General features: G+C 43.7%; 1 protein-coding gene across 3 annotated transcripts in view; it reads left to right on the top strand.

Moving 5' to 3' along the window:
* The window catches only part of KAT6B (lysine acetyltransferase 6B), a 184317-nt gene that overhangs the window by 99450 nt on the left and 58623 nt on the right, over positions 1-26244 (top strand). For all 3 annotated transcript variants that reach the window (XM_049789068.1, XM_049789070.1, XM_049789069.1), the window contains exons 2-4: positions 13432-13540; positions 24887-25002; positions 25221-25302. In XM_049789068.1, coding sequence (XP_049645025.1) covers positions 13432-13540; positions 24887-25002; positions 25221-25302 — 307 coding nt within the window. The remainder of the gene's footprint in view (positions 1-13431; positions 13541-24886; positions 25003-25220; positions 25303-26244) is intronic.

Below are 26244 nucleotides of genomic sequence, written 5' to 3'. Positions count from 1 at the left end.
CAACTGAAGAAGCCTGTCCTGATCCCGGCACTATAAACTTCCATTTAATAAAAGCCAAAAGAGGAGTGGTAGCACAGTGGTACTAGCACAAGGCATTTGCCTTGCATGTGGCTGACCCAGGACAGATGTCGTTCAATCCCTGGCATTCCATATGATTCCCTGAGCCAGGAGCGATTTCTGAGCACAGAGCCAGGAATAACCCCTGAGCGCTGATGGTGTGATCCAAAAAAGCCAAAAAAAAAAAAAAAGGAAAGAAAAACACTGTAGGGGTTGTACGTACAGAGGGAGGGTGATGCGTGTTATGTAAATTCATCTGAACCCATATCCTGTCCAGTGAGGCATGGTGTGCTTTGGGGCTATACTGACATGTCCCTGTAGGTTTATCAGTTGTAACAGTTTTGTTGGAGAATGTTGGTAATTGGGCAGATTGGATAGGAGGCTTGAGAAGGATCCTTCCAGAACTTTACCTTTGACTATGGACCTAGAACTACTCCCTCCACCCCAAAAAAATATAGTAGTGTTGAAAGAGGAAGCTTAAATATTAATGATGCTCAAGTAGGAATTTATGAAAATATAGTTTTGGGTTTATAGTTTATTGCTGATACCCTGGCATGCTCGCCCAAGACGGTGACCTGTAAATTATGAACAGATGCCCTATGACCACATGTGAGATTTCCAGCTGTGTCGAATCAGACATTGATCCCTCATTTGAGAAATGCAACATTGACCCTGCCTGATGGGCAGATGAAATCTTAAAAGCCAAAATCTCTGCTCACCACTCCTTTGCATTGTCCATCCCCTTCCCCATATTTTCTAGGCTTCATAAGAGGGAACAAACAAGAGCTAGCTGCTTTAGTTCAGCATCGTCTGTGGGACTATGTTTGTTTGACTCCAGCAGAATCACTTTCCTTAATCAGCAAACACCTTGCCTCATTAGAGCAAGTTTCAGACACAGGACCCAGGGCAGGCGAGGAGTATTGCAGTGAGATGCTTTTAGAAAATCTCTCCTCTTCTTGTCTTCCTTCGGGTCTCAGCTCTTCATAGATTATACTTCTGAGTCAGCTCTGGACAGCGGATTTGCCCACTATGTGCTCTTGGATAACTGTTTTTGTTCCCACGTGATTCTTTAAGTGACCTATTCACAGGTCTGTGTTGGGATGCTTTTAAATCCCTCCATTTCACTAGATTTACTTATCACTTTTGAGTGACTGAGAACTTTCCTCCCTGGACTAGGACGTAAATGTAGCAAGCACAGTCAGGATCTCTGAATATTATCAATCAAAAACCCTTTTGCGGGACCTTACATCCTGAACATTGACATAATGACCTGGCACAGGCCTCAGAAGAAAGGGCATTTTCCATTCACCCCTGAACCAGGGAAGCCATCCATGAAACATCCAGGTTTGCCTATAATATCACCTGGAAGCAATCTTCTACCACGGAAGACCCTACCACTCTCAGACATCGACCTGCTCAAAAGAGACTTCCCTTAACACTGAGAAGACTTAACAACAACGACCTGCTTACAGGACAGGGCTTTCTGCATTGCCCTTTAATGGTGAGGTGAAACGAGAAGACACTCCATATCATGACTTTAATGTAGGATATGCAGATTCCAGGATCTATAATACAGAAACATGATACCAACAACAGAGACTGTGTGAAAAGTGTGTTGGCACTACGGACAATGTCTTGGATTGGACGATAACTTGCCTGGAGCCTAGAGTTGGTTTTATGCCAAAAAACTTCAGGGGTAGGATCTCTTTGTATTTAGGCCAAGGTTATTCCTTTCCATGCCTCTCATATTTTGGTGGGCCTATGCAAACAACAATTGCCAATCTAACACCGTTTTTACTGTGCTCCTTTGATTCTAATCCTTAAAAAAAAAGACCCACTTAAAATTTGAGGTTAACTTAAGCTAATATGCATGTACATGGAAATGTAAAAAATACTATGCCTCTAATGTTAAGGAGTTACGTAAGTTTTATGGCTTTAGATTGCCTTGTGTGCTGTTAAGAAATATAATGTGTTACAATCTGGGGACTTGAGGGACAAAGTAATTGTACATGGATTCTGTTTTATTTATCTTAATGTTCTTTGACAAAAAGTTCAAAGTTAAGATATCAGCAAGGGGACTTCTTCTGCGAATTATGTTATGGGTGATTGTCCTTCCACTTGTAACTTTACCTTGTCCTCTTTCTTTGCATCTTTGTTCTCATAGTTCAAAATAAAAAAAATTTAAAAAAAAAGAAAAAAAAAACCTTTGCCCAGAGCAATTCAGTTACTCAGCTAAGAGTGGATGAGGAAGATCTTGTACCCCTTCCTAGAGCCAGTGAGCAGTGTGGAGTAGTGTGATGAGGGAGGGATGAAAGTGACAGTAAAAAGAATTTATTCAGCTTTAGGAAAATCGTGGTCATACCATGAACAGAGAAGTCTGTTGGGGTCAAAGCTTCCTAAATTTTGTCTAAGCCCAGAGGAAGATGACTTTGTCCCTGGCAGAAGGGAAAGTATGTGAGGCATGGGGACTGGTGGAGCAGGTTCCTGTGGGGCCCAGGGGAGCATTGCTGGAGCCAGTGGGCCTTCCTGTGCCTAGCCTGGGCTGATGGGAAGCCAGTCCAAGTCCAGACACCACATATCCTTGGCTGGTAGTAGTAAAGGCCAGGATGAATCCTAGCCTTGCTCAAAGCCTGCTTGGGCAGGTTGCAGAGTGAGAAGTTAAGTCTCTCTTTTTCTCAGCTAAGAGAACCAGTGTGTGGCCCCCCAAAAAAATTCATGTTCCTTGAAAACTCTTTGGACAGTTCTCTGTGTTGTTCTGTTGTCATTGGTGGAGGGCTTGTGGAGAATATTCACTATTTAATATTCACTATGAAATGCACTAGCATTTCATCAAGTGTTTTCTTCAACAGATTTAGGCTTTTAGAATATTCCAACTCTGTTGCAGTTGTCTTTGATTTCTCTGTAATGTTGGTGTTTGATTTCCTTGCCTTCCCTCACCCCCATATAGAAAGAAGTGGGAATTGACAGTGGTGTTGTCCCTTTGTTTATCTTGGTTATAAGTTCTAGGGTCTATTGCTGAGTGATCCCAGCATTAAATTAAGGCTACGGTAATGGTGAGGAAGTTCTCCTACTACATAATAATTTTCTTTTTCTTTTTCTTTTTGGCTACACCAGCAGTACTCAGGGCTTACTCTTGGATCTGTGCTCAGGGATCACTGCTGGTGGGCTCAGAGGACAATGTGGGGTGCCAAGGATCAAACCTGGGAGAACTGTGCGCAAGGCAAGTGCCCTTCCCGATATAGTGGCCCTCTGGCCCCTCTATGTTGTGGTTTTGTCTTAACTGGAAGACAGAAGTGGAATTTGGAATTACATCCAAATACAAGTGGCATTGTTTTGTATTGTTAAATCTCAATAGTGGTATTTTAAGTGTCATTAAAGTAGCTTGTCACTGATGGTTACATTATGCTTCATATTGTGGTCATTAAGGATATATAAATGTAGGTATATTCAAATGAAGGATAGAAGGGAATGTGCCTATGCTTGTTGAAGGCGGGTACATAATCTTCCACGGAAGCAGGTTGTTCAGACATTGTATTTTGAGGCCGGAGCTACAGCCAGAATCAAATCTCTGTCCTCCTGATGGAGCTTTCAGTTTAGTTAAGTGAAACAAAATAGAGAAATGCTACATAACATGTCCATTGAGGACAAGTGCACGGTAGGTAGAAAAATAGTGCCAAGTGTGTACACTTGTTAAAAACAGATCTGTTGTTAAGAAACGAATGCCAAGGATGCTCTCTCACTATTGGACTTGCAAAGACAGTAGTGATGGGCCAGGGGGAGTTTGGAAGGGTCAAAGGTGCAGACAGCAGACTGGGATTGTTGTTCTGTCTGTCTGGAACCCTGTGCGACCTCCAGGCACATTTGCTTCCCTGAACCACAGAAACTGGCCAGACCTCTCCGACCTGCCTCACTGGCTCTTGGGGGAAGAATTTCAGTCTGTGGCAAACAAAGCACTGCCTAAACTTTGGCTTTTGGGGTAAAATGATAAAGATGCACATACAAGATGCATGCACAGGTCGAAAACAGTCCTGTTTAAACACACACACACACACACACACTCGAAAACAGTCCTGTTTACACACACACACACACACACACTCAAATACACATCAAGTAGCTGAAATTAGCCCTAAGTACCCCCAAGTACCCTTGGATGTGACACAAAAACAAATATTTTGTTATTTTAAAAACAAACCAAAAAACCACACAGATGGATTGTTTGCTTTTCTGATGTTCTTTATGTAAAACTTTGTTTCTTTCTCCCTTAGCCTTTTCCTTTTCCATTGAGCTTCCCCTTTATTAAACCCATTATTGGACTCCTGTACCCAAACTTCCTAATCAGTCTCTTCCCCCGAACCCCCAGCCCTTGAAGGTCAACATTTATCACAGGGCCTTACCAAATCACAAGTCTATCCTAAAAAGTATTTCTGAACTCCCACTCCGTAGTTCCTTTATGCTGCTATTTATTATGGATTTCATTCTTCTTTTGGTCTTTCTGTTTCTATAACCAAACAAAATCCAGCAGCAACCATAACAGTATCTGACTTGAACCTTCCAGTTCACAAAGTTCTTCTGTACTTGCTCCCATTGTAAGTTTAGCAGCTCTAATGCTACACAGCACGGACACAATTACGCTCTTTTATGAAGAACTGGCTGCAAAACAGAACATTGCCATGGCCTTTCCATTGACAGGCCTGAAAAAATACCAGAATTTTCTTAACACTTGGAATTAGGGAAGGGAAGGGTCACCCCCCAACCCCCTACATGGTCCACTGCATATCACCCGCTCTGACTCAGACCCCAACCTACAGCAAAGAATGTGTGATTCCAGTTATTAGGAGGCAAGAGGAGTGAACACCAGAGAGACATAAAGGAGTAGCTCAGTTCTTTGGGGCTGGGGAGTTCATGTTTAATGGTTCTGGAGTTTTTATTTGGAAAGAATGGAAGAAATCCTAGAGACAGTTGTGGGATCCTTTTCCAATAGTCTGGGTGTACAGATACTTTACAGAGGTGCTGGTAGTGAATATTGTATATGTGTATTTTGCCACAGTTTTTAGGAACTAGGGGGAAATGACCTATTGTCAAAAGACTTCTCTTGTCAAATTTTATTCTCTTTATATTAACCCCCTTTTGTTAAGTTTTATGGCCTATAGTTAATGGAAAACAAATAAACCACACCCAGCACTGCTCAGGGCTTACTCTTGGCTCTTTTGAGGACTCCCTGCAGAACTCAGGAGATGCTGGGGATCAAACCCGGGTCATCCTCTGCCAGGCAAATGCCTTCCGGCTGTTCTATCTCTCCAGCCCTGAGAATAGATTTTATCTTTCCCCAGATAAAGGGAGACCTGTAGATTGTTTCTTCCCTTCAGTACCTTCACAATTAACTAGCCCCTTTCCTTCCTGATGTGTTTTATTTTATAATTTACTTGTATCATGATAGAGTTAAGGGACACACACATTGTGATGGATCGATAAATTAAAAAAAAAATCTCTTGGGGCCGGGCGGTGGCGCTAAAGGTAAGGTGCCTGCCTTGCCTGTGCTAGCCTTGGATGGACCGCGGTTCGATCCCCCGGTGTCCCATATGGTCCCCCAAGCCAGGAGCAACTTCTGAGCACATAGCCAGGAGTAACCCCTGAGCATTACCAGGTGTGGCCCAAAAATCGAAAAAAAAAAAAAAATCTCTTGCTGCTTCTCCCACGCCTATTTTTCTCCCTTCCTCTCTCCCACAGCATCACTTTTACTTAAGAAGTGGGGTCATTTGTTCTGGGGCATTTTGATACTTGTGAACTGCTATTTGGATGGGCATATTTCTCTGTACTGTATTTCCTGAGAATCTGTTCTGGCATTTTTATTTATAAGTGCTTATAATTTATCTATGTAATTCATTTTCAGTAATTTTTGAAAGTAGATAATCACTTCTCTGTGATGGTTCTCCAGGAAATATTGTATTGGTATCTTCATTGACCCTAATTAAATGTTTTGTTTCCATATATTTGGGGATGGGTTTTTTTTTGTTTTGTTTTTTTTTTTCTATTTTCTTTCTGCTCAAGATTTCTACTCTCTTATCATTATGGATGGAAAAAAATGACATGGTTTCTGTATTCATGTATTATACGACTTCTTTTATGGTCCAACATTCAATCTATCCTTGATTGTTCAATGGGCCCTTGAGAAGATTGTGTGTTCTTGTCTTTGATTGAGGATGTAAGCTTCTATTGAGTCCATCTCTTCTCTTGATTCAGTGCCCGTGTTCCCTTGCTAATCACTCTGTGGGGCTGAACTGCCCATTTCTGTAATTACATGTGCATAGACTCCTTACAATCTCTCTATTGCTCAAGGTCTAACTCAAGGTCTGTTAATGTTTTGTATATTTACATATGGTTTCCTCTGTTTAAGGTGTGTGTGTGTGTGTGTGTGTGTGTGTGTGTGTGTGTGTGTGTGTATATGCGCTGATGGACTATTTATATCTTCTTGGCAGGTAGACCCCTTTATCGGTATATAGTATCCATTTGGGTCTGATTATCAGTTTAGTTGAAAGCCTTAAGAACATCAATTCCTGTACTGTTCTCTGCAATACTGACTTGAATTCACTCTAGCTTTTCTTTCTGTCTTTATGAGACTCTTGTATGGATATACATAGGCATATATGTATATATACATATACACATATATATTTTCCCTTTTTTTTATTTTATAAAAAAATTCTAGGGGCCGGGCGGTGGCGCTAAAGGTAAGGTGCCTGACTTGCCTGCACTAGCCTTGGACGGACCGCGGTTCGATCCCCCGGTGTCCCATATGGTCCCCCAAGCCAGGAGCAACTTCTGAGCACATAGCCAGGAGTAACCCCTGAGCATTACCGGGTGTGGCCCCCAAAAAAAAATTCTAGCCAGTCATTCTCTGTCTCATGGTGGTGTTTTGAACATCATTTACATTTCAGGTGTAATTGATGTAACGAGGTTTACTTCTGGCCTATCTTTGTTTTCTGTTGTTTTAAAAGTTCTTACATTTGTTCCGACATGTCTTTTTATGTGAATGGTTTGCCCTGATGAGTCTTGCCTTTTGTTGTTGTTGTTGTTTATTTTCTTTTCCCCTAAATGTCCCTGCTCCAGATTTTTGTCTTCAGGTTACCATGGGGATTGTATTCTTTCTATATCTAAAAAGATCTTGTATGCTGGCATCAACTCATCATCTCTCCTTTTCTCTTTTCCCTTTAATCTTGGTGTTGCTTCATATTGTTGTTTTTGTTCTTGTTACTGTATTACTCTTTATCTCCTTGATCAAGATTTTATTATCTTTTGTTTTATCTTCTCATGTAGAAAATTCTTTTCAACATGTCTTTAGAGCAGGTGGTCAATTTCATTAGCTTTTGTTGTTTTTGTTTTGGGGCCACACCCAGAGCACTCAGGGATTACTTGTGGCTCTGTGCTCAGAAAACATTCCTGGCAGGTTCTGGGGACCATATGGGATGTCGGGATCGAACCCGGGTCAGCTGAATGCAAGGCAAATGACCTTGTGCTATCATTCTGACCCTCCATTAGCTTTTGTTAGTCTCAAAAAGCCTTTATTTCTCCTTCATATTTGAAGAGTAATCTTGCCAGGTAAAGTATTCTTGATTGGCAGATTTTGTCTTTTAGTCATTTGGATGTGGTATTCCAGGTTCTGCTGAAAGGTTAGGACACTGAGTGGAGCTTAACTGGGTTGTTTGCTCCTTTCTTCTTTCCCCTATCTGCCTTCAGTATTTCCTTGTTGTTACAATGATAAACAATGCTGGGGGCTTCTTCAGATTCTGAAATCTCAGTGTTTCCTCCCCTTTTGTTTGGTGTGAGGTTTCCTGAGGTTTGTCAACTGTGATTTCTATGAATTTGTTCTCCCTTCTCTTCTCTTTCTCATCACCTCTGGTGTCGCCCCCCCCCCCCCAACTCTGATGTAAACCTTTTTTCTGGAATGAAACATTTCCTTCATTGATTTCTGAGGTTTGGGTTCTCTTGTATTTATCTCATCCCTGTGATTCTTAGTTGTCCCACCTCTCATCTCTTGGGAATCTCAAACATCTTCAGTCTGTAGTGTAGAGATGCTCTCCAGGTGATGCTAGGGATGCCTCAGATTGAACCTGGGTCAGCCACTTGCGAGTCTAACTCCCTCCCCACTGTGCCATCTCTCCAGCCCCTCTATTGAGATTCTTTTTCTGCTTGTTTGGTTTTGGGCCACACCCAGTGGCACTCAGGAATTGCTCCTGGCAGTCTCAGGGGGACCCTGTAGGATGCCGGACCCTCGTTGACCATGTGCAAAAAGCCCTACCAGCTGAGCTGTTGCTCCAGCCCCTGTTGAGATTCGTCAAAAAGGGCATCTTCCCTCTTTTTTTTTTTTTGGTTTTTGGGCCATACCCGGCAGTGCTCAGGGGTTACTCCTGGCTGTCTGCTCAGAAATAGCTCCTGGCAGGCACAGGGGACCATATGGGACACCGGGATTCGAACCAACTACCTTTGGTCCTGGATCTGCTGCTTGCAAGGCAAACACTGCTGTGCTATCTCTCCGGGCCCGGCATCTTCCCTCTTTGTTACCTCATCTAATCCTTTGAGCTTGCCCTCTGGAGCCTTTTGTTTTTCTTTTTCTTTTTTGTTCCTTTTCCTTTTTGTAGTCCCATTAATTTTTTTTAATGCCCAGAGCCTGTGCTATTGCATCTAGTTTGGTTTCTTTTCTGTTCCTGCAGGTGGCGCTATGACTTGAGTGTTGAATCACTTTTGTATGGCCCTGAAGGGGCGGGCAAGGCCAAGGGGGTAGGTGGGGAAGAGGTCAGAGGTCAGTTCCACGCTTCTCCTGGGCTTCTGTGGCCACCTGAGCTCCTGGTGTCAGGGGTCAGTCATTTCGCCTAAGTGTCCATCTGTGGGCTGGGACTCCAGCTGGTTCAGGAGTGCAGGAGTGGTTCAGAAACAAACCCAGGAGCAGGTGAGACTTCCCCCTTGGTCTGTAGCTTTCTTTTCTTATTATTTAATTTTTTGCAGAGTAGAGGCATCACCCTCGGGGATCACTGCTGGTGGTGCTGGTGGAAGATTGCAAGTCCCTGGGATTCAAACCTGGCACACACGCACTGGACCTGTTGTGCCCTCTCTTCTAGCCTGTAGTTGGTTGGTTGCTGGTTGTGCTCTAGCAGGGACCTTGGCTTGTCAGTCTCTAGGTCACCATCTCCCACCTGGGTCTCCTCCGCAGTTGGCTTTGGAAGTGGTCACCAGAGTGGGCCCTTATTCCAAGACCACCCCTTACATGAGCAAAGAGGAAAAGGTGCTTTTTGGAGCATGTAATGTTAGCACTTGAGATTTGTTTGAAGCAGTCAGGTATGTTGATAAGAAAATGTAATGACCAACAGGTCACACAGCGATACATTTCATTTTCCTTCAGACCTCTTAAATATGATTTGCCCATCATGACAGGTGCAGAATTGATTTCTAGTGTATTCAGATTTCTTTGGCTTGGCAATCAATTTTAATCTTTGAACCAGGGATTATTTTTTGGTTATATGTAGTCTGATGGAGACTCGAGAATGAATCCTACTAACTCAGTGACCCATTTACACACATTACTGGCAAAGTTTCATTTTATACAAGTGACAACTTTTTAGAGTTAATTAGACTCAGCTGAGGTTAGCAAAAAGTGCTTGGAATGATCAATAATTCATCAGGTCAGCTGTTTCTGTGTAATGCAGTAGTTTTATAGAGGATTGTGATATAGTTGTCCCAAATGAAATATTTGTGAGCATACATTAATGTAGTGGACTTTATTTAGAAATATGGCAATGCGATAGCATCTTATGTTTTCTATTCCTGGGGATGAGTGTGGGACTGCAGTCCTTCTGGTCATGAACTACCAGCAACCTTTGTCCTGTGTGTTACCTTTGGTTCAGAAGAAAAAAAATGAGCTTGACTGCCAGCCCATGGCCATGCCTGTCTTCCAGCGAAAAAACACAATTGCCCATTTGGTTTGGTTTCATCGCATGAGGGATCTGTGACATTTTGTAAATTATTTATCCACTGCTAGGATGGCAGTTATGTCTTAAGCCTGGTTTTGTCAGCTGAGACCCGTGATCCCATTAGGACAAGTGCTGGGCTCTAGCTGGAATCTATCAGGAAACCCTGTCACTTGAAAACCAGATTGTTCTTTTAATTGCTATTTAAAGGAACCAAAGTGTTCCCTAGGTACTGCAGCTGAGCAGTTGCAAGGAATAACTATAGGTCCATAATTATGCAGTGCTGATTATCTGGCATTAGAAAAACTATGACCGGAGTTAGTGACCAATTTGTTGTAGCATGCCAGTTAGTTCTGTTTTGTTTTGTTTTTGGCAGAATAGGGAGTTATAAGGTTTTTGTAGCCTTTAACCTACAGCTAACAAAAATACATTTGCTTGGCATCTGGGAATGTAAAGCCTGTATAGATGAAAAGAGTAAATTAAATGAAAACAATGTAAGAGAATGAATGTTTGTAGTGGGAAATTAAATGAACAGACATCCTGTAGTGTTTTGTTTTTGTTTTTGTTTTTGTTTTTGGGCCATACCAGTGGCACTCAGGAGTTACTCCTGGCAAGCTCAAGGGACCACATGGGATGACAAGGATTGAACCCCTGGTCGGCCATGTGCAAGGCAAATGCCATGCAAGGCAATACAGCCCCCCATATTGAACAGTTTTAGAAATACCTGGTCATAAAATAAGTTCTGGGTTGTTTTGTTTTTTTTTTTTGATGAATATTGTTCCATTAAACCAAAACCTTTGTTGGAATAATTTCAGCTTTTTGAAATATTATCTTAAATTCAGGTAGTATTCTTTTTCGTTTTGGAAAGCTAGCCTATTCCTTCCATTTATTCAGTTCCCAAGTATATTTTTGAGTTCATATTATGTATCAAGCCATGTTTTAGGCAGTTGGGATAGAATAACTGAACAAATGCAGTTTTTTCTCATGCTGATGTATATTTAGAAAAGTTAGATCTAGCAAAATCTTGTTTTTAATTTACATTAAGACCATTTGTGATTATGCTCATTTTCTTGCCTTGAATTCTTGATTCATGAGATTCATATATAAATACATTCTACCCACATTCAGATGACTAGCAGACAGCCTGTGTGATGGTTTGGAATATGCAATAACATTGTAGCTCTCCTCTAATTCGGGCTGTTCAAAGTAACATGACAAGATCTCTTGTTATAATTAACTATCTGGATGGGAGGAGAGGAGTATTGCTGCTCATTATAAATAATAATATAGACACTAAAATGTCTGCAGATTGTTAAAAGTAGTTCCCTTTATAAATTAAAGGAGATTTGGTTTTTGGGTTCCACAACTGGCAGTGTTCAGGGGTTACTCCTGATTCTGCACTCAGGGATCACTCCTGGCAGGCTCGGGGGACCTTATGGGATGCTGGGGCTCAAACCCAGGTGGTTGCATGCAAGGCAAATGCTCTCCCTGCTGTGTCCCAGATTAGACACATTTTTTTTTTATTTCCCTTCCTGCCCAATTAGACACTTATTTTTTTTGGGGGGGGGCACACCCGGCGGTGCTCAGGGGTTACCCCTGGCTGTCTGCTTAGAAATAGCTCCTGGCAGGTACGGGGGACCATATGGGACACTGGGATTCGAACCAACCACCTTTGGTCCTGGATCGGCTGCTTGCAAAGCAAACGCCGCTGTGCTATCTCTCCAGGCCCTAGACACTTTCTAATTAAGGTGGCAATATAAGTGATTGAGAATTTATGAGAAATCTTTTCTTTTTTTTCCTTTTCGGTTTTTTTTTTGGGGGGGGGGCGTTATCTTGGGGCCATTTGGGTGGTGCTCATATACAATATGGAGGGACCTGATTGTGGCATTCTCACAGGAAAACCTATATACCCTTTAGCCAGCTCCCTGGCCCTGCCTGATGAGATTTAATTTGGAAGACCTCAGTAGCAGAAAGGGCCTTCTAAGTGGTCTTTTGATCTCTTCCAGTGGTTCTTTAAAACTTTTAGGTTTTTAGTTCTCTTATTTCAGTTAATAGTATTTGATGGCAATTACTTAGTTGCAGAATAATAATTCTCACACTAAAACATTTGATCGAGTTTAGACCATCTCTACCAGCTAGAGGATCTCCATTGACTATTATATTTATCAGATGACAATTTATAGTGATATAAATCACGTGAACAATTAGATCTCAAATGAATATCCAATCAACTCCATGTTCTATATATATTTATATATATATATATATATATATATAAAGAATAAGATTTTGTGCCTTTATTAAAAGTACTATATGCTCTTTTAACATGTCAGTTTTTTCTTTTATTAGAAAGTGGTCTGAGTACCTGAATCAGCAGTTTTGCTTAAATATTTAAGAAGCTTTAGGGGCCGGAGAGAGATAGCACAGCGGTGTTTGCCTTGCAAACAGCCGATCCAGGACCTAAGGTGGTTGGTTTGAATCCCGGCGTCCCATATGGTCCCCCGTGCCTGTCAGGTGCTATTTCTGAGCAGACAGCCAGGAGTAACTCCTGAGCACAGCCATGTGTGGCCCAAAAACCAAAAAAAAAAAAAAGAAGAAGAAGAAGAAGAAGCTTTATGATATGTATTTTTCACAGTTAAAACATTAAGAGATAGTATGGAGGTAAGGCATTTGCCTTTCATGCAGGAGGTCATCGGTTCGAATCCCGGCGTCCCATATGGTCCCCTGTGCCTGCCAAGAGCAATTTCTGAGCCTGGAACCAGGAATAACCCCTGAGCACAGCCGGGTGTGACCCAAAAACCACAAAAAAAAGGATGGTGGTTCGAATTCTGGCATCCCATATGGTCCTACAAGCCTGCCAGGAGCGATTTCTGAGCATAGAGCCAGGAGTAACCCCTGAGCGATGCCAAGTGTGACCCAAAAAAAAACTAAAAAAACACTGTTCAAGGGGCTGAAGTGATGCCGCGAGTCGTAAGGCCTTGTGCGTGCTAGCCTAGGATGGACCACGTTTTGATCCCCCAGCATCCTATATGGTTCCCCAAACCAGGAGCGATTTCTGAGCGCATAGCCAGGAGTAACCCCTAGCGTCACTGGGTGTGGCTCACAAAACCAAATAAAACCAAAACAAAACCAAAAAAACTCACATTGTTCAAGAAACTTTAAAAAAAATTTTTTTGGACCACACCCAGCTGCACTCAGGGGTTACTCCTGGCTCTATGCTCAGGAATCGCTCCTGGCAAGCTCGGGTGACCATATGGGATGCCAGGATTCGAACCACCGACTTTCTGCATGCAAGGCAAACGCCTTACCTCCATGCTATCTCTCCGGCCCCCAAGAAATTTTAAGATTTTATTAAATTTTTTTCCTGGAAAGTGGGAAACTAACTACATTTTTCATCTATATTTTGTTCTAGCCCCGCGCCGACCCTATTCCAATATGTAGCTTCTGTTTGGGAACGAAAGAATCAAACCGTGAGAAGAAACCAGAGGAGCTTCTGTCCTGTGCAGACTGTGGCAGCAGTGGTGAGTGTCTCTGTGTGTGTGCACATACGTGCTTGTACGTCCATGCAATGACTTGCCATGTAACTACAAAACATGTGTCTTGGGCAAAACAATTCATTATTGGAGCAGTGATTTGAAAAATGAAGCCTAGGCTTCCTTTTTTTTTTTTTTTTTTTTACAAGATACTAATGGACAAAGTGTGACTGACATTAAAATGTTGATATCAGGGCCCGGAGAGATAGCACAGCGGCGTTTGCCTTGCAAGCAGCCGATCCAGGACCAAAGGTGGTTGGTTCGAATCCCAGTGTCCCATATGGCCCCCCATGCCTGCCAGGAGGTATTTCTGAGCAGACAGCCAGGAGTAACCCCTGAGTACCACCAGGTGTGGCCCAAAAACCAAAAAAAAAAAAAGTTGATATCGTCTGGGGGCTGGAGCAATATAGCACAACGGTGGAGCGTTTGCCTTGCATATGGCCTACCCGGGATGAACCCTGGTTCAATCCCCGGCATCCCATGTGGTCCCCTTAGCCTGCCAGGAGCAATTTCTGAGCGCAGAGCCAGAAGTAACCCGAGTGCTGCCTGGTAAGACCCAAACCCCCACTCTAAAAAAAAATTGATATCATCTATGTGCCATTTGTAACCAGACAGGGATTTCTTACCAGCACTGATGATTCAGTGTTTAGTTTATTCTAAATAAGGAGGGAAGACATTCTAACCTTTCAAACAACATAACTTACTTTTCCCTAAACCTGGAATCTTAATATAGTTTCAGATCCTGACACCTACTGGTGAAATGAACGTATTACAGCTCAGCTCTGTGTGACTCAATAAAACAGAACATTTTTTAGAAATGGAAATAGAATCAAGAGACCATTAGGTGGGCCAGAGAAATAGCAGAGCAGTAGGGCGTTTGTCTTGCACGCGGCCGACCCAGGACGGACCTGGGTTCTATTCCTGGCATCCCATATGGTCTCCCAAGCCTGCCAAGAGCGATTTTGGAGTGCATAGCCAGGAGTAACCCCTGATTGCTGCTGGGTATGGCCCAAAAACAAACAAACAAACAAATGCAGAAAGCATTGTTGAAATCAGGTCATTATTAAGTGGGGTCCCTGGACCTCTTGTAAACTGCAATGCCCTATATCCTTTCAAAGGTGGATAGTCTTTTTTCTGCTTGCATAAGATTTTAAAACCATATTTCCAGGCTCAAATAAGGAAGATATGCTTTGATTAAAATATACTAGAGGCCGGAGTGGTAGCACAGTGGTAGAGTATTTGCCTTGCATATGGCTAACCCAGGACAGACGTAGGTTTGATCTCTGGCATCCCGTATGGTCCCCCAAGCCAGGAGCGATTTCTGAGTGCAGGACCAGGAGTAACCCCTGAGCACCACCGGTGTGATCCAGAAAAGCAAAAAAAAAAAAAGTATACTATTATTTTAATGATTATTTTGGGCCGGAATAATAGCACAGTGGGGAGGGCATTTGCCTGGCGTGCAGCTGACTCGAGTTTGATCCCATAGGGTCCTCTGAGCCTATCCGGAGTAATTTCTGAGCATAGACCCAGGAGTAAGCCCTAAGTACAGCCAACCAAATATGATCCAAAACCACACACACACAAAAGAAGAAATGGAATAGCCAGCTGTTTTCACTTCATCTGCCCCAAGTGGTACTTACGGTACTTACTTAACCACTTAACCATTCTGGGCCTCAGCCTTCTCATGGGAAAACTGGATGTGGTGGTCTTTTAACCTCTTAGGCTTAATAGGAAGTGAGAGAGAATATGAGGACTAGCCTTGAACAGGGCCTGCTACAACCGTGGCAGACATTCTTTTTGAAATCAGCCTCTGCTGTGATTTGGCTTCTGTAGGATCAAGGTCACTAATTGATGGATGCAAGCGACAGAAATTGTTACTCCTCTTGTTGGATGGAGACGGTCCTGTTCTCCTGGGATGCTATTCACTGATAGGTCTTAGGGAAGGAAGGGAAGAAATTGGCCACTAGTCCTCCATTCTCCAACTCTTCTTGAGAAATGTGTTTTCACAGCCTTCCTCAAAGCCTACCTGAGTCCGTGAAAATTCTGCCACCAGCCTTCGGGATCATGGGCAGCAAGAAAATGAAACGAGGGAACTTGTGTTTAGTTGAATAAATTTCAGTACCTTTAGTACTTCATCTTGGCCAGGGAAGCCTCACTCGTTAAATCTGACTTGGTTTTATCTCTAGGGTTTTCTTATTCTGAATCAATTCTGCTAGTCCAAGCAGAGGTGCTGACTGTCTAGTGTTTGTGCTTTGTGAGTCTTAGGATATTCTTCACTGATGGACTTCTGGAGTATCTGTTTGTCTGGATGCCTAGACAGATATATGTGTGTGTGTGTGTGTGTGTGTGTGTGTGTGTGTGTGTTTTACCTACTGGTGGTACATTTATTGGAGTTGATAAGGAATTTGAGATCATTATCTGTTATCTTGTAACTTCAAGGCCTCCTGGATAGGGTATAATGGTGTAATTCTTTATTTTTTTTTGTGGGGGGGCACACCCGGCAGTGCTCAGGAGTTACTCCTGGCTGTCTATTCAGAAATAGCTCGGGGGACCATATGGGACACCAGGATTCGAACCAACCACCTTTGGTCCTGGATTGGCTGCTTAAAAGGCAAACGCCGCTGTGCTATCTCTTCGGGTCCATAATGGTATAATTCTAAGCAGGTAGATCTTAAGAGTTTCTGATGTAATCAGTGTACCCTTCTGTCCCACACTGAAGGCTAAGGAGGACCCTTGTCTTTATTCTTTGAGTTCACTGAAAGTTGATTTGTTTTTCCACCCTGAAATTCTTCCTTTCCCAGATTATGTGGAGTGTTGTTTTCTTTCCAAAATTCATGGTTTTCCTTTTGAATGAGTACTGAAGATGCTTTTTATTTCATTTAATATTTTTTTTGGCATGAGGCCCTCCCCTCCTGTCAGTGCCAGCGAGGGTTGTGATGGGGCTCAGACCTAGGCTCTAGCATACGGAAGTTGCATACTTGCCTTTTAAGCTCTGCCCCCAGCCCAAGGATACAGTTGAAAAGGATCACACTGCTTGAGTCATTGTGGATGGGAGTTTCTCTTACCCTTTCCCTTTCTGATTTCACAGAGAATCAGAAGCTTTGGAAAAGTTTAGGTCTGGGTCGAGGCTCAAATCTGAACCCTGGAGCCACTGTGCCCACTTTTCTGGAATAGGGATACTCAGATGATTTCTCTGCACCATGCAGAGGATCTGGTTTTTGTGTTGGATTCATTCCATCTCCCCATGTGCCTGGGCCAAGCTATTTAAAGCTTAAAAAAGAGAAATATACACACACACAAACCTAAAACTTAAGACACCAACCATTGTTCCCAGTTCAGTGAGATGCACTTTTGGCATTTCCTTCTTTAGATAGATGAGTGGACGGTATTACTTGTTAGTCTTAGAAAAGAATTAAATATGGGGCTCGGTCATATGGAAGATCCTTAGCTCTTTTATAATAACACCTGGTAATTAGAGGGGAAAGGGAGGAAATGGGGGGCAGGACACAGCTGTGCATTCTAACAGAGGCAGGGTTCTCATCATAATCTCATTTAGTCTCCTTGTTTTCAACTGGGGTTAACTCCATGGTGCTGCTGCTGAGCCATATGGGCCTGGTGATTCCATGATCATGGCCCATGTGCTGCTTGATCCAACTTGATCCAATTCCCATGCTAGGAATGTGCTCACCCGGCAGTGTTCAGGTCTCACTCCTGGCCCTGTGCTCAAGACTCACTCTTTTTTTTTTTTTTTTTTTTTTTTTTTTGGTTTTTGGGTCACACCCAGCAGCGCTCAGGGATTACTCCTGGCTCTAAACTCAGAAATCACTCCTGGCAGGCTTGGGGGACCATACAGGATGCTAGGATTCGAACCACCGTCCTTCTACTTGCAAAGCAAATGTCTTACCTCCATGCTGTCTCTCTGGCCCCAAGACTCACTCCTGACTGCAGTCAGGAATCACTCCTGGTAGTGCTCAGGCATTATGGGATGTCAGATGGTATGGGATGACCATATGGAATTTCAGGAATCACACCCATAAGTGATATTAAGAGTCTGCATGCGAGGCAAACGCCCTCCCCACTGTACTATCTCTCTGGTCCCTCCAGTCCAGTCCCCAGCTCAAGAATGACTGTGTGCTCGGCCTTCATTGACCTGACAGGAATTCCCAATTCCGTGGTTTCAGGATTGAGTTGAGACTGGTGACCAAAGGAATCCCTAATGAAAGATGTTCCTGACTACCTGCACCCAGGATAAGGGACTCTAGACATAGCCCAGAAGGAGGACCCTTCTGAAGGGAGTTCCTATCAGCAGCCTGTCTGCGGGTCTGTGGATCTGTTTGTATGAACACACACATATACACACACACATCTGTTTGTATGAACAAATACCCCTCTCTCTCTCTCTCTCTCTCTCTCTCTCTCTCTCTCTCTCTCTCTCTCTCTCTCTCTCTCTCTCTCTCTCTCTCTCTCAATGGAGGTAGGGGGTAGGCAATCTTTTCTTTTAAACTTCTCTGTTTTTTCCTGCTAAATATTTTTGATTGTTTTTGGGCCACCCCCGGTGATGCTCAGGGCTTACTCCTGGCCATGTGCTCAAAATCGCTCCTCGTTTGGAGGACCATATGGGACACAGGGGGATCGAACCCAGGTTTGACCTAGGTCAGCGCGTGCAAGGCAAACGCCCTACCGCTAGTGCCACCACTTTGGCCCCACTAAACAATATTTTTTTTATTAATTATTTTTTTTATTTTTTTTATTATTTTAAACTAAACAATATTTTAATAGACACTTAGAGTTGGCAAGTAATACCAAGGTAAGGTGAGAGGCACCCTGCACAATATCCAAAGATGTTCCCATTTTCTTCACTGCTGGTGGGGGGCTGTGCCTCTTTTTCTTTAGCTGTAGAATGTGGGGTCCGGTGTGTGCACCATGTGTACTTAACTGTTGTATGGACTGAGGGCGAGAAAGGTAGGAGGATTATCCATAGCATGACATGAAGGCTCACTCTTCGCACTGGTGCAAATGTGGGGGGGAGGGGTGTCTCTTGGGTCCTTCTGTTGTTGGGTCCACAGAAAGCAGTGCTGAGCCAAGAAGGGGTGCTGACTTGACTTTCATGGATCAGCCTCCCTTAAAAAGGAACACTGTTCTGTTTGCTGTGCCTCATTAAGACCCAATTATCTTTAATTAGCTTCACATAAGTTTTAGATATTATACCAGACGAAATCTCGTGTCTGCTGTTGAGATTGCTGGGTGGGTAAGCCTTACTTACAGCCGAGTCATGTATGAGCGTATGTGTGCTTCCATATTAGCAGATCGAAACTAAGTGTGAGGTTGAGAATCACAGCCTCATCTGAAGGGGAGGCCTGTTGCAGAGGGAGAAGGCAGAGGCTGCTGGGATGAAGCGGGAGTGAGGCCTGGAAAAGCCCCTTTGGACAGGAAGGGCACTGCACTTCCCACCATCCCATCTCTTGCAAATCTGATGCCTCTCCTGGTCTTTTTCTGAATGCAACCCTGCCAGCCTTTGTTCGGTTCCCCTATGAGCTGGTAGGTGCAGGAGACTACTAAAGTCTGTTGGGGGCCTCAGCTTGGTTGCTCAGGGCTTATTCCTGACTCTGTGCTCAGGGGAGCATATAGGGTACTGGGGATCAAACTGGGTTCAGCTGAATATAATGCAAGTGCCTTGGCTCCTGTACTGGAGCCTACCTTCTACCTTCCTTCCCTCCTTCCCTCCCTTTCTCCCTCAGTCTCTTCTTCTTTACTTCCTTTTCCCTTCCTTCCCTTCCTCTTTTTCCTCTTCCCTCCTTCCTTTCCCTCCCTCCCTCCCTCCCTCCCTCCCTCCCTCCCTCCCTCCCTCCCTCCCTCCCTCCCTCCCTCCCTTCCTTCCTTCCTATCTTCCGTGGTGCTCAGGGCTCAAACTTGCCATATCTCAGGAAATCTCTGGGGTGCAAGGAACAGCCTTCTGTCAGGCTTGCACCCTCCCTGCTGTCCTGTGGCCCCTTCTCCAGTCAAAATGAGAAGCTGCCCCCGGATGGGTTGGTTCATCATCTAATCTCACACTGACTGGACAGAGATAGAATTACTAGGTTGAGGGCCCGGAGAGATAGCACAGCGGTGTTTGCCTTGCAAGCAGCCAATCCAGGACCAAAGGTGGTTGGTTCGAATCCCGGTGTCCCATATGGTCCCCCGTGCCTGCCAGGAGCTATTTCTGAGCAGATAGCCAGGAGTAACCCCTGAGCACCGCCGGGTGTGACCCAAAAAAAAAAAAAAGAATTACTAGGTTGAGAAGGAAACTAGAAAAACTAGGCCAGAAACCTTGCTTTCAGCCTGGACTTGGCTAAAGTTCTTTTGGCCCCAGTGACATCCACGTAGCAAAGTCTAATGGTCACTTCTCAGTCTTTGCTAAAATCTAACTAGTGTCTCTCCAACCACACAAAGAATTACAGGTATTCCAAGGACCCATTGTGGGCCCTTTTTCTTGAACGGTCCTTTCCCTGCAGCTTCTGTGATAGTGTATTTGATGTGTTTTCTCATCATTTCCCTCAGCTTTTGTTAGCTCTGTGGTCTCTCCCTACTCCCTGAGTGTTTCTTCAGGCTCTGTCCTTGGCCCTGTATGTCTATCTACCTGTTGCATGACTCTCCCCTTACCTTTCGGCACACAGCCTTCCTTCACATTCCCCCATCTCCTTTCAGTGGTCCTCAAACTTTTTAAACAGGGGCCAGTTTACTGTCCCTCAGATCGTTGGCGGGCCAGACTATAGTAAAAACAAAAACTATGAACAAATTCCTCTGCACACAGCATCTATCTTATTTTAAAGTGAAGAAACAAAACAGGAACAAATACTATATGTGGCCCGCGGGCCATAGTTTGAAGACCCCTGCTAGGTAATATCCCAAACACTTATCAACCCTGCACTGTTCCCCTCACTCCAAAACAACAATTGGAATGAAGAAATGCCAGCGAATGGTGCCCTTTTTCTCCCCTGAAGGTGACCCACTTAGCAAACGATGCGCAGTATCGTCACACAGAGCCCTCTCTACTGTTCTCTTGAGCCCAGGAAGCACCAGCAGTGCATTTCTTCTTTTTTGGGGGGGTCGGGGGTCACACCCAGTGGCATTCAGGGGTTACTCCTGGCTCTGCACTCAGAAATCGCTCCTGCCAGGCTCAGGGAACCATATGGGATGCCGAGAATTGAACCAGGGTTTGTCCTGGGCCAGCCGTGTGCAAAGCAAACACCCTACTGCTGTACTACTTCTCAGTCCCATCAGTGCATTTATTCTACTTCAGAAATGTGTCCTAACAACTCCAGCAGTGCGGTCAGACCCAACATTACAGTATCCCTAACTCTTACTTTGATTCTTTCCCTTCAGCTAGCTTTTATACAGCAGTCCAAGTTGCTTTATAAAATCATAGTTATTTGGAAAAAAAATTATAGGTATTTGGACTGAGAAACAAGCAGTCCAGGAGGTCAGACACTTACCTTGCAAGTAACTGACCCCAATTCAAATCCCTGCCACTACATCTGGTCTCCCAGCACTGCCAGGATCCAAGCACAGAGCCCAGACTTTACTTGAGTACTGTCATCCCAACCCCAAATAAAGTTGAGATCAGTGACAGCCATTGCTCATTGAAAAAACTGTGATTCTTGAAGATAGCCCAGGAATTCTGCTATTGAGCCTGTGTGTGTGTGATTGTCCCTTCCTGTGCTGTTTACTACTCAGCTGACCCCTTTCCTCGAATGGAGCATGTCCTTTTCTCCCTCTTCTGGTTCATCTAATTCTGTTTATTTGTTGGGTCTTTATTTAGAAAAATCTTCCTCTAGCCTCCTGTGAGATTTCCCATATCACTACCCACCCCCATCATCACACAATCCCCCCAAACTCTGGTTTGATGTCTGTCTGGCCTGCTCAGACATTTTAACCAGGTTTAAACCTCTCTTCTGTCTCATAGGATTCATAATCAGTCCAAGGAGTCTGGTGTTTAAGCCTGATTCATTTTCAATATTTTTATAACAAATCTCCACTTATTTAAAAGCTTATCTAATAGCTTATAAACTATACAGATTTATTTATTTAGATGTTGGGGCCACTACCAAAGATGCTCAGGACTTACTTCTGGCCCTGCACTCAGGAATCACTCCTGGAGATGTCCAGTGGATGCTCTGGGATGTCAGGGATCCAACCTGGGTCAGCTGCTTGCAAAGCAAAAGCCCTCCCCATGTACTAGGGTTCTGGCCCCCAAAATTACATATTTATTGCTTCTCTGTCCTAGACATGAAAAGCCTGACTTGGGTTCTTGCATTAAGATCCAGCTATCGGGTCAGACCAAAAGCACAGTGGGAAGGGCATTTACCTTGTATGCAGCCAACCTAGGCTCTATCCCCGGCATCCCATAGGGTCCCCAGAGCTGGCCATGATTAATTTCTGAGCACAGTGCCAGAATTAACCCCTGAGTGCCACTGGGTGTGCCCTCCAAATAAAAATAGATAAATAAATGAAACAGTCCAGCTATCAGCAGGGTAAAGGTCATCTAGGAAGCATCTAGAATGGAGGATCTGTTTGCTCCCTCATTGTTGCAGACAGTGTGGACTAAGCCCCTTGTATTCTAATGCTCTCCTTAACTTCTAGAGACCATCCACATTCCTTGGCTTTTGGCCCTCTTCCTGCATTTTAAAGCTGACTAAAGTTGAGCTGTTGGGAGGGAAAGGTACCTTCTCGTACTTTGAGCCTCTCTTCCTTCCCTTTTCTTTGTTTCAGTCTACTAAGCCTGCTAGAAAGTAGTGTGTACTTGATGTACCTGTGAGTAGTTTGGTAATACTTAATATATTCTATGATAATAACCCGCACCTGTTCCCTTTGCAATGTCATCCAATAGTTTTATAGGTTACTGATAATAAGCTTTAGACCCCCAGGGTAAGGGCGCGCATTATTCTGTTTACTATGTCTTTCTCCTCTTCCTCCTTATCCTCAGACCCATACAGTATATCTTCAAAACTTATTTCTACTAGTCTGTGGATCTCATTAGTACTTAAGTTTCAATACTAGCCTTCTGGTTTTGCCAGATGAAACTATCACAGACTATTAGTACTTGATATGTTTTTGTCATGAGAATGAAGGAATGAATGACTAACTACACATTAGTTGACAAATAGACAGCACTGCAACAAACTCCAGGGAGACAAACTACCATGAGAATCTTATCAGCAGAGATCAGGAATGTTAGAGGGAGCTGCTAGAATGGTGGGTGGGAGGTAAAGGATTGGATTATCAAGAGCAGAGTTTCCTTGATCTGATCACAGCATTAGATTGTATAGAAATTGTATCAAGTCTCAGTTACAGTCTTTTTGTTGTTGTTTTTGGGTCACACTTGGCTTCGCTCAGGGGTTACTCCTGGCTCTACGCTCAGAAATCGCTCCTGGCAGGCTCAGGGAACCATATGGGATGCCAGGATTCAAACCACCATCCTTCTGCATGCAAGGCAAATGCCCTACCTCCATGCTATCTCTCTGGCCCCTCAGTTACAGTCTTTTGTGTTATTTTAAAGTTGGCCATGAGAAAATAAAATGGAAATGTTTCTTTATTCCTTAGCACCCTTTACAGAATCCTAGAAATTTAGTCCGGAAGGAATCTCTGTGGCCAGTTCTCTTGAGCTAAATAAAGGTGTGATTGCTGCAAAAGGCAAGACAGGCTGGAGACCTGAGAGTCTGATTAGGGAACAGAAATGAAAGTAGCTGAGATATATTACTTAAAGGGAGAAAAGGCAGTGAAAGGGAAAAAACATTCCTTAAAAGTGACTGAAATGTATTAATTTAAAATATATGTATATAATTACAAAGAAGTATTTTTCATAGGATATCTGTGAATTATCAGTACGCTATCATGTGTGAATTACCTAAGTTCCTACTTATTAAGCAATAAAGTAAAAAACAGACTTTAAATATAAAGAAAAGTTTAGCACATGAAATTGAGGTCTTAAGTGCTAGTGATCTATGTCTTACAGGAAGTAATAAAAAGAGAAGCCAGTGGTCTACTTGTCCTCTATTGGGACCCATTTTAAAGGGTGGAATTTAAATTGCTGGGGGCTTTTTTGCTTGTTTTGGGGGGGGGCCATACCCGGTGTCACTCAAGGATTCCTCCTTTCTCTGAGCTCAGAACACACTCTTGGTAGGCTCAGGAGACCATATGGGATGGTCTAGATTAGCTGCGTGCAGGTTAGATAACCTACTCATTGTGTTCATCTCTCCGGCTCCCTATTTTTAAGTCATGAGGTTTTTTTAAATCCATTAGAGAAGAGGGAAATCACCACCACCACCACCACCCCCTATTTTTAAGTCATGAGGTTTTTTTTAAATCCATTAGAGAAGAGGGAAATCACCACCACCACCACCACCACCACCCCCATGGAATAGGAGAGATAGGACAGTGAGTGGCTCTTACCTTGTATGGAGCCGACCCACGTTTGATCCCCAGCATCCCATGTGGTGCCCTGAGCACCACCAGGAGTGATTTCTAAGTGCAGAGCCAGGAGAAAGCCACAAGAACTGCCAGCAGTGATCTCTGAGCACAGAAAGCCAAGAATATCACTAAGAACCACTGAATATGGCCCAAACACTAAAATGCTGTGGACCAGAGATTTAACCAGTAAGCACAGGAATGAGACCCATATCTGAACTTAAATTTCTTTCTTTTTTTTTTTTTTTTTTGTTTTTTGTTTTTTGGGCCACACCCTGTGACGCTCAGGAGTTACTCCTGGCTATGCGCTCAGAAGTTGCTCCTGGCTTCTTGGGGGACCATATGGGACGCCGGGGGATCGAACTGCGGTCCGTCCTAGGCTAGCGCAGGCAAGGCAGGCACCTTACCTCCAGCGCCACCGCCCGGCCCCTTGAACTTAAATTTCCTTTTCATATTCTCAAAGATTGGAAGTGAGGGGCCAAAGAGATAGCATGGAGGTAGGGTATTTGCCTTGCTTGCAGAAGGACGGTGGTTCGAATCCTGGCATCCCATGTGGTCCACAGGGTCTGCCTTAGATTTCTGAGCGTAGAGCCAGGAGTGACCCCTGAGCACAGCTGGGTATGTCCCCCCCCAAAAAAAAAGATTGAAAGTGATAAAAATCCCCCAAATTTTTAGGAAACCATACTCAAGTCATGCTGTTCAAGTTCTTAAGGTAGGTGTGTGTGTGTGTGTGTGTGTGTGTGTGTGTGTGTGTGTGTGTGTGTGTGTGTGTGTGTATGTGTGTGTGTGTGTGTGTGTTGTTACCATCATACAATCAGGAACTATCAGGGAAAGGGAAATTCAAAACAAAGTCACCAGTTCCATACAGCAATTTGCCTTTTATTCTTATAGGACACCCATCCTGTTTGAAATTCTGTCCTGAATTAACAACAAACGTAAAGGCCTTACGATGGCAGTGCATCGAGTGTAAGACATGCAGCGCCTGTAGGATCCAAGGCAAAAATGCAGTGAGTACATTTCAGCCACCTCTGGACAATAGTCACTTTACTCTCTTATCAACTGTTGCTGCTTTCTTAGTAAAGTTTTAAATATACGTGTTGTCAGATGTCAGCCGGGATCGCGATACCCCTCACATTTATTCAATTGTTGGTTAACTGGGGACCTTAGCAAGTGGTAGTCTTTGCAGTCGGTCACATTCTCAATTCTCTACTGTGTTATATTACAGGATAATATGCTTTTTTGTGACTCCTGTGATAGAGGATTCCACATGGAGTGCTGTGATCCCCCACTTTCCAGAATGCCAAAAGGTGAACTTTTCAAGCATATTTAAAATAAGTTTCATCATACACACACACATGCCTGACGGTTCTGGGGTTCCCTCGTCGTTTCACCTGTCCTCCTCATTCTTCCGACCTTTTGTATAGGAGCGTCAAAGCATGTAGATTGGGGTGGGGGGTTGAACTACAGACTGAGGACTCTAATTCAGATACAGGGCATTGAGGAAAGGCATGGTTTTGTGTGTTGAAAGTATGGAGCCACAACTCCTCTTCCTCAACACAGTTCAGGGGGAAGAAATGACCTGTTTTTCTTAGTGTCCATGGTGAAGAGTTGTGTGATGGAAAGCACCCTCATTCACTGGCCCAATAGTTGATGTTTTGAGCATCTGAACCATCAGGCCTGGGTATATCCGTGTGGAAAGTGACTTTCCCTCCCTATCGGATGTTAGCTGACCCCTGCTTTGGTGTCATCCTCTTAGAAAAATAAGTGATATAAAATTCGTGGAAGACACATAAGTTGGTCTTCTGGGCCAGAGAGATAGCTCAACAGACTAATTGCCTGCTCTGCTTGCTGAGGACCCAGAGCCAAGAATAACCCTGAGCCCCACTGAGGTATGGGCCAAAAACGAACAAGCAAATAGTGACCAACTTGACCTTCTTATTGCAAAGCTTAGACACTGTGGAAGGTTGTTTTTATTTTTTAAATGCAGATTGCCTAAAAGAAAGATGAACAATTAGAAAGTCCTTCCTTGTCCTCGCATATCCTCTTTAAGAAGAAATGGGATGATTCTGTACACGTGTTCATTGCCGTATCGATTCCCTCCTCTTTGCAACAGATGCCCTGTCATTTATGATTCTATTTTATTAAGCATTTAATGTTTTTTTAATGTGGTTGGTGATGACCGTGTATATACTGTCTATGGAGACCAATGGTGCATAATGGGGCTCACAGACCTGTGCCTGGGTCACGTC

The sequence above is a fragment of the Suncus etruscus genome, chromosome 15, assembly GCF_024139225.1.
Source record: "Suncus etruscus isolate mSunEtr1 chromosome 15, mSunEtr1.pri.cur, whole genome shotgun sequence".
NCBI classification, from domain to species: domain Eukaryota; kingdom Metazoa; phylum Chordata; class Mammalia; order Eulipotyphla; family Soricidae; genus Suncus; species Suncus etruscus.
The sequence above is the reverse complement of the archived record's forward strand: the minus strand, read 5'-3'. Positions and strand labels throughout refer to the sequence as shown.